Source organism: Barbus barbus, assembly GCF_936440315.1.
Source record: "Barbus barbus genome assembly, chromosome: 25".
Lineage (NCBI taxonomy): Eukaryota > Metazoa > Chordata > Actinopteri > Cypriniformes > Cyprinidae > Barbus > Barbus barbus.
This window is the reverse complement of record NC_136753.1, coordinates 3,302,462-3,315,049: the sequence shown is the minus strand read 5'-3', so window position 1 is coordinate 3,315,049 and position 12,588 is coordinate 3,302,462. Positions and strand designations below refer to the sequence as shown.

At 37.8% G+C, this 12,588-nt stretch overlaps 1 protein-coding gene across 3 annotated transcripts in view; it reads right to left on the bottom strand.

Annotated features, from left to right (window-relative positions):
* Nucleotides 1-12,588, bottom strand: part of nbeal1 (neurobeachin-like 1) — a 52,065-nt gene that overhangs the window by 30,740 nt on the left and 8,737 nt on the right. For all 3 annotated transcript variants that reach the window (XM_079378292.1, XM_079378291.1, XM_079378293.1), the window contains exons 3-10: nt 10,677-10,768; nt 8,187-8,348; nt 6,896-6,977; nt 5,517-5,644; nt 4,016-4,098; nt 3,477-3,562; nt 2,228-2,567; nt 2,040-2,146 (exon numbers count right to left, since the gene is read on the bottom strand). In XM_079378292.1, coding sequence (XP_079234418.1) covers nt 2,040-2,146; nt 2,228-2,567; nt 3,477-3,562; nt 4,016-4,098; nt 5,517-5,644; nt 6,896-6,977; nt 8,187-8,348; nt 10,677-10,768 — 1,080 coding nt within the window. The remainder of the gene's footprint in view (nt 1-2,039; nt 2,147-2,227; nt 2,568-3,476; nt 3,563-4,015; nt 4,099-5,516; nt 5,645-6,895; nt 6,978-8,186; nt 8,349-10,676; nt 10,769-12,588) is intronic.

Sequence of the window (12,588 nt, the reverse complement as noted above, 5' to 3'; positions counted from 1 at the left end):
ATATATAATATATATATATTAATATATAATAGCATTAATATCTTATATATAATTAATATATATAAGAAATGTACTGTATAATATATATATATTAAACAGTACATTTCATATACATGTAATTTCCTTTCATTAAATTGCATTGATAATAATATAATTTACACATTATACAACAATTTTTTTAAATTATTTATATCAATACTATTATTACTTATAATAATACATATTTAAATTTTAAATGTATGTATTATATATTTTGTGTATTTGTATCATTATTATTATTATTATATTTACATTATATTGGTTCACTGTAGATATTGTAACCAGTTAATTATTAAAAAAATAATTAATGTGTTCTTATGTGACTCATAGTGACCCTGAGAGAGAGAGAGAGAGAGAGAGAGAGAGAGAGAGAGAGAGAGAGAGAGAGAGAGAGAGAGAGAGAGAGAGAGAGAGAGAGAGAGAGAGAGGACTGTGATCTTGTCCTGGAGTGGTCATGTGGGCGGCGGGGGGGCAGGGGGCGTGGTGAGCGGAAGCGACAGGCACAGGTGGGTGGTACCTGAATCTCACTCTCTCCTGTCAGTAACCTGTTGGTTAAATCTTTCTGGTCCTTGTCTGCGGCTGTGCACCTAGCGTTAACCAGCTGTCGGACGGAGCCGACCGCAGCAAGCACAAACGGGCAGATGAGAGGAAAGTGCAAAGGGTTAAGGTTAAAAGGTAGGAGGTCAAAGGTCATGACCTAGTGCCTAGGTGTTCCGTCACTAAAGGACAGAAACATGCATGGATAGAAGGCAGTGCTGCAGTTCTGATACATGTACATGCTGTAAGGTGATAACTATATAAGCACAGTGAGTTTTAATAGCAACATAAGTAGTAAAGAAACAGTTCATCTGAAACACACAAATATTCACAAAACAAACTGTTCTTTAAGGCAAAGATAAAATAAAAAAAGGATTGTAAATATTTGCACAAGAAACTGACTGGCAAAACTAATTCTGGTGTGCATAAACACACACGGAAAATCCTGAAACTGAACACACTGTCAGTTAAACAACAATAATCAAGTTTTTAGATTATGACAGGATCTAAAACAAACATAGATCTTCCCGTCAAACACTACAATGTATAAGGCAATAGGTCATTAACATCCTATAAAAGTCATAGAGTGTCCATAGAGCTCAACTGTTGAGTTTTGGAAGAATCCAATTACAAATCTGCACATCTTTTAGAGATAACATCAACCTTTCATAAGAGACCTACCATGATTTTAAGGCTGTCAAAATCGGTAGAAGTCAGTCATTTGACTACATTATTAAAGAATCACAATTAACTGCTGAATATTAGTATGTGCCCTTAGGGAACTCATTTGCACCCAAATATGACTTCACTGTTTAGGATTAGATAATTGAATATTTATAAGGATAATAAATGATATCATATCTTGTATCTTTACAGGTTAATGAAGGCAAAATAATCTATTGTTCAAAAGGTTGGGGTCAGTAAGATCATTTTATGTTTTTGAAAGTCTCTTATGCTCACCAAAGCTGCATTTATTTGATCAAAAATACAGTTAAAACAGTAACACTGTGAAATATTATTACTATTTAAAATAACTATTTTCTATTTGAAGATTTTGTAAAATGTAATTGTAACGTAATCTTTGCTGAATAAAATATTAATTTCCTTTTTAAAATTCCAGCATAAAAGACAGCAGTGATGTTGTCTGATAAAAAAAAAATACATTATTATTCGTGTTTCTTCTTAAAGTATTCAGTGGTTTATGGGACGAGTAGTGCATTCATTCCCTCAAAAGAGACAAAATCTTTTCAAATCCTTTTTTTTTTGCTTTGAATCAAATATTGATTCTTCTCTGAGAGGCTTAGAAGACTTTCTTTGAAGATTTTTCTGAAGGGCAAATTTCTATGAATGCTCCCAAAACAAAGGGACCTGACAAAGTCATTGTTGAGCTCTATTTTGACTCAGAACTGAATAAACCCAAATGCATGATGGTCAGGAAATGTAGCGTCTGTAGAGGAGCTCACCTTACTGTTCTGCAGGAGTCGGGTCAGATGCTCAAAGCAGTTACTGTTGAGGAAGATGGCCTGCAGAACGGGGCGGTCGCTGCACTCAAACATGTCCTGAATGGTTTCTGAGTGAAACGGAGAACAGGATTCAGAAGAGAGAAGCGGTCAAGATTAACGAATATGACATGAGTGACAGATCAACTCACCGAGCATGTTCACCTGTAACGCCACAAATCGACTCTCCCAGTGCCGAGAGCGGGGCGGCGACGGACGACCTTTGACCTGCGCTGTGGCGGCGGGGTCCGAGTTGAGCAGTTTGAAGTAGCTCTCCAGCACAGAGCTGATCTCCACCTGTCTCTGATCGGAGCTGCTGGCCAGGAGCCGGTGCACCACCTCCCGCAAACAGCCCAGCGTCAACAGCGACTTCCTGTCAGGAGCCTCGCTGTCCCAGTCCTCTCCATCTCCACCTCCGCTCAGCTCACCGACACCCAACACTCCCAGCAGCACCTCCATCGTGGCCGGAGAGATGGCCAGCAGGGCGTTACGCTGTTGAGAGAGAAGACGACACATTAAAAAGAAAAGTGAAGTACATCATCTCGAACATACAGATTCCACTGAAATGTTTGTGGATGAGTTTAGTGGGGCGTTTACACCTTTCAAAAACAGCTAAAATGGATCCAAGTAAATCAGAAATGAGTACTTTATTGACATGTTTTCAAAAAACTGTTTAAGAACTGTTACTTAAAAATGTGCGTACATGTTGTGAGACACTGGGGGGAAAAAACAGCCAGATGTGTCACAGCAAGGACATAAGCATGTTTACACTGGCAAACAATTAACAAATAAAATACTAATATTTTTGATTATGATAATTTTTTTTTATAAGAGTAAGATATAAAATGATTTACATAAATGTTTAGTATGTAACAGTCATGACATCAATGACATATTTGCATATTTGGTCTTTACTCTTGCATATATTTGCCTACTTAATGCAACTGGTCTTGTATTTTGCAATTATTTGCATGCTGAATTGCAATTGGTCTTCTTTTGTTTATTTATTTACATACTATATATTGCATCTGGACTTCTTTCTTGCAGTTATTTGCATACCAAATTGCAAGTGGTCTTTTGTATATTTAATTGCATTACACTAAATTACGATTGGTCCTCTTTCTTGCAATTATTTGCATGCTGAATTGCAATTGGTCTTCTTTTGTTTATTTATTTACATACTATATATTGCATCTGGACTTCTTTCTTGCTATTATTTGCATACAGAATTGCATCTTTTTTTGTATGTGTATTATTTTATTTATACTACATCGCAATTGGTCTTTATTGCAATTATTTGCATTCCGAATTGTGATTGGTAGAAATTTAATTTGACCAGTTAACACACCATTTTATCTAAAACTTCAGCACAATTATTTTGCTGCTGTGGCATGATCTCACCTGTCCACCTGCAACAACGGCTCCAAACAGGTGCAAAAGGCAACATTTAAGACTGTCCTTCAGGTGCTCACTCTCCTGAAAACATTCTGAAACACACACACACACACACATGAATGAAGAGGTATCTGTTTATATGCAAATAACATGGTAACAAAAACAGGCCGAATTATTTTCTTGCATGCTTCTTGTAACACTTTACTGTCCTCTGTCTCTACAGAGACCCTCAGAGGTTTTTTCATTAGTTTCATTATTTCTCATCAGCTCCTCAGTTCTGTACTCAGGCAACAGAAAGTAAAATATTGACAGCATTAACACACGGGTACACTCAGAAACAGAGTGACACTTCATGTCTCTGGCTTCAACGATTAACGCACAGATAAGAGGTGTGAGTTTCTAACCACAGGAACACTGAGGCTGCTTTGTTTCGAGAGCGCTGGTTATGTGTCGTCGCTGAAGGCCAAATGATAAACAGCAGATTTAATCAGTAAACAAACACACAACATGCCCCACAGGGTTCATCCAGACAGAGAGAGACTTACGGTAGAAGAAGGGCACAAACTCTACAGTGAGCGGTGCAGCTTTAAACTTCTGTCTGCTTCTCTCCACAGCACTGAGCTTCTGTCTGCAAGAGCAAACAAACCACATAAACAGACCCATTACTCACACTTCAGTACAATCTCTCACAATCCTGGATCATGCCATAGAGCAGGGATTCCCAAACCTTGTCAGTCAAACCCATTTGACCTAATATACTTACTATATTATATTTAAGTACTCCCCAAGATTTTAAGTCAATGTTTTAATAATTTAACAACACATTTGCATGTTCACGGTTCTCTGATGTCAGGTAATGGTCACATGGAATGCAGGAAAATAACTGAAACATTAGAAAAAAAATTTAAGTCTTTTATTTTGATTGTTTTCATTTTAAACCCATTCATTTTAATTTTGTAATTATTTGTATGAATTAATTAATTATTTGCATCAATCCCTCCTGTTGGGGGTGAAATAAATAAACACAAACACATAAATAAATAAATAAATAAATAAATAAATAAACAAAATAAATAACGGTGACTGTATTAACCATAATATATTAATTTAAATAATAAAAAAATATAAAAACTAATCCAAGAGGAGCCTTTTTCCCAAATATGTTATTTTCAGTGGCATTTGTGCCACAAGCCCAGGTTATTTTCTCCAGCCATGTTACCTGCCCTTAAACAACCTTTGAAGCACGCACACACACACACACACACACACACACACACACACAGGAACAATGAACAGCTCTTCACACAACTTGTAGAACAAGACATGTTTATTAGTCAAACACAGCTGTGTTTTTCACTGTATATGCATTCACCTCATTTGACAGTGTGTATCTGTAAGGCTCATGTTACTCAATAACAGGGAACTGCACTGGTTTGATGCTTTGGGTTAGCAACACCTATACCATAACTTGTAACATAAACCATTTCACTGCAGACAATGTATTTTGTTTCTCAGTAAAGCTATTTCAGAGGTAAAAAGTTAAAACATGATAAAAGATTTCTCTTTTTGATAAAAGATAACATTTTTTCTTTAAAATAGCACGCACTGATGAATCATTCACAAGAAGTCAGGAGTATTTACTAAGAAAATAAATGATTTACTTTTTCAGTAAATGGTTTTGATTTAACGTTGACACTGCACCGCTATTTTAAACAGAGCAGTTCTCCAAACAACAGCGGTTTATTCTACAGATTAGCAGCCTAAGAATGACCTATTCAGTGTGCTTGAGGAAACGTCTGAATTAGTACATGCTCGTACAAATGAGGCTGTGTTGTCCTCTTACTGGAGCATGACTGGAGTTTGACAGGTGTGTCTTTGTCAGGTGTGCATGTTTACATACAATGCATTTTTTGCTTGCGAGAAATGTGACTCGTTAGACAATTGGGTGAAAGTGTAGGAAGATGCATCATGTGTCATCAAAGAGAAATATTTAAGTTATTTCTGAAAAGCTTCAGCTGTGGGATCGGCATTGGTTGCATATCTCACCCGTGAATGCGATGCCTCCAGTTGTGATAGGGATCATACAGACTCTCACAGAAGGCCAAAGCGTGACGGACAAACTCCTCGGCTTGTGTCTGATCAGCCAACTCCTTCTCTTTCGTCTTACTCTTCAGCTAAACAGAGAGGGGGAAAAAAGTTGATTTACTTTAATATTGAGGAAAAGAGGGGGGAGGAAACAGAAAGGACAATAAAGAGGAGAGAAAATTGAAGAGGAAAGAGAAAAGAGAAGAGGAATACAGAGAAAGAAATAAGAGAACACTGTAAAAAAAAAAATCAAAAGTTGAGAAAACTTAAAAGTTTAAGGCAACCAGTTTCAGCAGATTTTCTCAACTTGTTTTTGTAGGAGATTTTTGAGTTCTCAACCTTTTGTTGTATAAACTGAAAACAACAAGTTGAGAAAACTCAAAAATCTGCTGAAGCTGGTTGCCTTAAACTTTTAAGTTTTCTCAACTTTAGATTTTTTTACAGGGAAAGAGAAAGAGGAAAGGGGAAGGGGAAGGGGAAGGGGAAGGGAAGGGAAGGGAAGGGAAGGGAAGGGAAGGGAAGGGAAGGGAAGGGAAGGGAAGGGAAGGGAAGGGAAGGGAAGGGAAGGGAAGGGAAGGGAAGGGAAGGGAAGGGAAGGGAAGGGAAGGGAAGGGAAGGGAAGGGAAGAGAAAGAGGAAAACAGGAAAAGGAACCGGAAGTAGGAACGATAAAAAAGGATGGAAGAAGAGGAAACAATAATAATAATTAAATGGAAAAAGAAAAGAAGAGGAATACAGAGAATGACAAATAAAGAGGAAAAGAAAGGAAAAACAGAAAATAAAATAAAGGAAAATAAAGAGGAAGAGGAAGCAGGAAGGACAGGAAAATAAAAAAAGAGGAGAAGAAATGGAAGAGGAAATGCGTTCACATTTCCTCTTTATTTTCCAGTCAAAAGGAAGGAAAACTGAAAGAAAGAGGAAATGACAGGAAAAGGAAGAGAAAGACTAGAGGAAAGGGATGTGGAAAAGGAAATGTAAAAGAATAAATGACAGCAAAATAAAGAGGAAGTGGATAAGGAGAACAGGAAAGGCCAGGAAAGCAATAAAATAGGAGTGGAAATGGAAGTCCAAATGCTTTCAGTTTTTTCCTCTTTATTTTCCGGTCATTTCCTCTTCCTTAATATTTTATTTTCCACATCCCTTTCCTCTAGTCTTCCTCAAGGAAGAAGAGAGAAACATGAAAACGGAGAAGTGAAGAGGAATGGGAAGAAAAAAAGAAAGAGAAAATAAAAAGTAAGCAAAAGGTCAAAAAGGAACAGACTAGAAATAGAGGATAGGAAAAGGAAGAGACTGAGAAAGAAAGACTCAAAGTAAGAATTGATTTTAAAGCGAGTTTCAGACCTGTTGGATGTAAAGTGTTGTCATGGTGATGATGTGGTTTATGTAGGAACAGGCGCCGATCTCTTCCACATTTGACAGGTTCCTGTCAGACACATCACACAGCTGTCAGTGTGGAGAAACTGTGTGTGTGTGTGTGTGTGTGTCACTGTGTTGGACAGACTGCCGTATGACAGGACCATTAGTTCTAGCTGTCAGAGAGATTCCCCTGCCACCCCTATGATCATAAATCACACACTGACTGCTGCTGAAGCAGGACATCCAGCTGACGCTACAGGCCGTGTGTGGACAAATTACAGCATCTTACTGAGTGGACATGCATGTGAATATATGTTCACTGAAGAAGACAAAACTGCCCCAGGAGCTACACTAATGTTCAAAAGTTTGGGGTCGGTTAGATGTTTTCAATGTTTTGAAAAAAGTCTCTTATGCTCACCAAGGCTGCATTTATTTGATTAAAAATACAGTAAAAATAATGGCATTGTGAAATATTACTACAATTTAAAATAACATTGTAAACTAATTTATTCCTGTGATCAAAGACATTTCTGATTATTATTATGAACGCTGAAAATGTTGTGCTGCTTAATATTTTTGTGGAAAACCATGATTTTTCTATTCTTTGAATAGAAAGTTCAAAAGAACAGCATTTATTTAAATAATATCTTTTGTAACATTATTTAGAAATGTCTTTACTGTCACTTTTGATCGATTTAATGCATCCTTGTATAAAACTATGCTGAATAAAATGATTTTTTTCAAAAATATTACTGACCCCAAAGTTTTGAATGGTAGTGTATGTCTTAAAAATGTCTCTTTTACATCTAAAAAACGGTAACCATCTAAAATGAACATATTTAAGAGTTGTTAAACAACCTTAAAGTAGTCTATGGGATGTCCTCATTAAGAGTGTGTGTGTGTGTGTGTGTGTGTATATATGTGTGTGTGTGTGTGTGTGTGTGTGTGTGTACATTTGAGTAACAGCTGCCATTCGAGCAATAGCACTGTCGGATCCTTAAAAGTCTCAATGTGTCGCTGAAAGTGGAAACCACGCATGAACCCTTAGCAGCAGGTGCTCGGAGAACTCATGAAACATTTAGCAGGACCACAGGTGTCCAGTTTCTGTTTTTACTGAGATTCAGTCCACTATTTTCATAAGAGAATATATGCAAACAGTTCAAATGACTCTTTTACTTGAGTAATGTGCAATGAGTTTGTGCATTTAGCTCGAATACTGATCTGTTTTTACTTTGTCATAAAGAGCTTCTTTCCCATCAGGCCCTCAGAGTCTGACCTGCAGATGACGATGAGGAACTTGAGGAGCAGGAGGGCCAGCGTCTGCTGCTCGGGCTCCAGTCCCTCAGACGCTTTCTGCACACATTGCAGCAGCTGCAGACGCAATACCTGCAGGATGTTATCAGGTAACAGCGTCATGACGGGCGGCGTCTCCTCCAACCTGCAGCACACATGCAAAATCATCAGAAATTAGGGCTGGGTATTGACAAATTTTACAATTCAATTTGATTCACAATTCACAAATGGGCAATTCAATTCACAAACATTAAAAAGCTTGCAATTCAAATCACAAACTTGCAAATTTGATTAAATTCTGATCTCAATTGGTTATAATAACAACTTTTAAAAGATATAATTACATTTCTACTTTTGTTGTTTAAATATAAACATTTGAATGGTGGCTGTCACAAAAACTTGTTTTCATGATGGATCTGTTCAAACATGCGTGAAATATGGAAGAAAGGTTTAAGTAAAAATCATATGTAATATATTGCATATATTTAGCAAAATGCTGCTTTTCTAGCCAAGTTTTGTTCATGCATTAACTGAAAACAGCATAGACTAAAAGATCAATTCTTGGAATCAACATCAGTTCATCAAAATGAGAATCGATTAAACAATGCTTTTTCAACACAGCCCTATTATTAATGCAAAAACCATATATATTGATTATGATACTTAAATGTAGGTTTTGTGATGGTTGAATCGCCAGGGGACTAATTGCATTAAAAATGAAGACCGACATATGTGGTTTGAAGGCATCATTGATGACAGAACTGTAATTTTTGGGGCGAATTGCTCCTTTACAGCACCTCTGGGATTTGTAATTATGCAGTCCTGACTGTGAAGGCAAATACTCTGCACTACAAGAGTGTGTTTTTCCAGCATCTGAAAGAGTGAGAGGACTGTACAGTAATGAAGCGGATCTGTGTGACAAGAACAGCACAGCTGTGAAGGAGAAAGACGAATAAACCCATTACAATCCCATCTCTCTCTCTGTCTGTCTGTCGGTTCCTGGCTCTCCTCTCGCTCCGCATTACGTAATCTCATCTGACAGCCTAAGCTCTTCATGATCACATGACCACAGCTGGGAAAGCGAGAGTGATTTTCTCATGCCACATACTCTGCACTACTGCCACATAAATCCTTCAACATTCTCCTTCTTTCTTTTCTTCGGCCTCTGTAACTCTAATTTCCCACTTTTATCTAGTTCTAGCCTCTTCAATTTTCCATGGAGACACACACACACACACACACACACAGGGCTGGATTTTCTCGGTATTGCCGCTCACTTGCATCAGAACGTGACATTGATGGCAGGATGTCTGTTAAATACGGCTCATTATCCACAGACATGCATGTACACAAACAGACACATAACCAAAACAATCATGTGATGTGTCTCTAATATTAAACCATTACATTTAGCTTTATTATAACAGAGGTTAGCAGTTAAAAAAGGCGTACTTTCTGTCTAGTCTCAGCCTCATATTACACACCAACAGATTACTGAAAGACAGTCTTAAGCAGGGTTACTGTCATTAATTAAAACTAAAAAAAATTTTTAAATGTTGCTTTGTTATGTAAACTTTAAGGCAACATTTTACATTTTCATTTAGGATGTCCACTTAGACTTATGCTCTCCTATACTCACATAATAACCTCTCCCTTCTAAGTATGACCTGAACCATTTGAGTACCATCCCAGAAAGCCCGACCCTGTTTTCCAGTCTCTCTAGAAGTATGTTATGATCGACAGTGTCAAACGCAGCACTAAGATCTAGTAGTACCAGCACTGATATTTTGCCAGAATCAGAATTAAAGCGAATATCATTTATTATCTTAATGAGTGCTGTCTCTATGCTGTGATGTGCTCGGAAACCAGATTGAAAATTGTCCAGATATCCATTTGAGTTTAAATAGTTGTTCAGCTGATTAAAAACTACCTTTTCAATAATCTTACCTATGAAAGGAAGATTTGATTTTGGTCTATAGTTGCTCAACATGGTGTTATCAAGATTGCGCTTTTTCAGAAGGGGCTTAACAACTGCAGTTTTCAGGGAGTTTGGAAAAGTACCAGAAAGAACTGAGTCGTTCACCACTTCTAAGAGATCTGCTTATAAACAGTTAAGCACACTTTTGAAAAAAGATGTGAGAAGTGTGTCAAGATAGCAGGTTGACAATTTAAGGTGCTGTACTATTTCTTCCAAAATTTTGCTATCAACTGCTTCAAAAACAGACATAGTCACATCTTTTTGAAATTGCGGTCAAATCTGTGTGACCTCTGCATCCTCTGATATTGCAAAATGTTGTTTCTTACCATGACTTTAGCCCATATTTTAGTCCAGAAAAAAATGAAAAGATGTGACGAGGAACTGTGAACTTAATCTCATTCTTTTAAGCAATTATTCACTTCATAATGGAGGTTTAAGTGCATCTCGGATGGTTAGATTGATGGATGTACATAGCTGGACTGCAGTTAAGTCTACCTGGTTGGTGGTTTCTCGAAATCCACATCCAGGCATCTCTCGTAGGAGCCGATGAAGATCTCCAACCAGAGTTTCAAGTAGTCCGGGTCCTTCTACGGGTTTCATAGAACAGGAAAACAACAAAGAAAAAGGACAGTGTTAATCACGGAGAGAATTATTCATGGAAATGCAATCTACTGCTAGGTGTGCCTTTATGCATTTGGCAGATGCTTTTATACAAAGCGACTTGAGTTGCATTCAGGTATACTGTATTATCAGTTCATGCATTCCCTTGGAATCGAAACCATGACCTTGTCATTGAGCTACAAGAATGCTTTCAGTTAGACAGAATTATCTTTCTAAGGTGTGTCCAAATGTTTTAGGTTAGCGGGTGGATATTATCAGGTGCAACACGAGAAACCTGACGACTAACAAACCGGCCTGACCACATTCCTACAGGAATCACCAACCTGATACACATTCCAGCATTCCAGAACACAGACGAGCTTGATCTAGAACAATGCTCCTTAGAAATATCCACACACAAACCCTTTCACCCAGATTACCACGTGCAGAATTAAATCTCGATCAATAGCAATCTGATGAGCTGGCAGCGTGAGTTCATGAAACATGTGACGCTGTAACTGACGTGGCTGGAGTGCATCATGACAATGCGGCTGTTTGTGAGGTCAATGTTTAAGCTGTGCTACACTACACTCAGATATCCAGAACAGGAAATCATGCTCAAAAATTCCTCTCGGTGAGATCATTAGAACAGAGTCACAGCAAAAAACAACTGACCACTAGGAGATATGGACAACACAACACCAAAGGAGTGTTTTCCAAAGACAAAAAAAAGTAGAATGTGTTTATGCGTGTGTGTGTGTGTGTGTATAAAAGAAAAGCCCCATTCATTTGGGATCCAGTGGCATGACACGTCTATTGAGGTCTAGATCTGGCCAAAGGTGGCACACCCTGTTTATTTAGAGCTCACGCCACAGAACGGCACTGCCTTGCTCCTGATGCCCTTTCCAGCTGGAAGGGTGTGGGGCGAGTCGGTCACATCCACCTACTCATGCATGTCAAGTTCCCAATTAAACGATTAAGCAGTTCTTCTTCTAAAACTGGTAAATATTAACTTTAAGTAGCCTTTTTAATATTGCCCACCCCGGGGAGAAACATGCACACCTGAATGACTCCTGCATAATAATTTAGTAACTCGATTTGTTTGTTCATGTCAAATTGGCGTGGCTTTTGTGTAGGATTTAAGTATCTGATAAATGACTACTTAGTACTAACAGTCCTATTCTGAGGGTTTATTTCAGAAATGGTTATGTATAGAACGAAAACTATCTGAGATTGGCTAATGCCGGGCGTATGACCTACAACCACAACACTGAGCTCACTCTAATCACATGGGCAAGACATCCTGGCCATGCGACACACCCTAATAATTGTCTTCAAGTACGCAGCATATTCTCTCTCCTGTGATCGTTTCCAAATCTGTTATCCTCTCTTTCAAGAAATAGGCTACTGCTGGTTAAATGTAACTTAAGCCTGTGATGTTGTCAGTCTCCACAGTATAATAACTCTGCCTCTCCCCTTGATTTGTAAAAACGAAATAGGCCTGTTATGTACATAGAAAAACTCTTAGATCTTTGAGTTCAGCTCATGAAAAATGGGGGCAAAAACAAAACAAAAGGTGAAAAAATTTACTGATGCTCAAGAAGGCAACCTGATGCATTAAAAGCCAGTATTAAGATTCAAGGGTATGTAAACTTTTGAATGGTGTTAGATGGAGTTATTATTTTGTCTTGTGGAGTAAATGTAAACATATGTTATGTGAAATAGCTTATTCAAGACAGGAATAAATAAATAAATACCATGCAGTTTCATAATCCTTCTTATTTTGTTAAAATCATTTTGCAAGAGG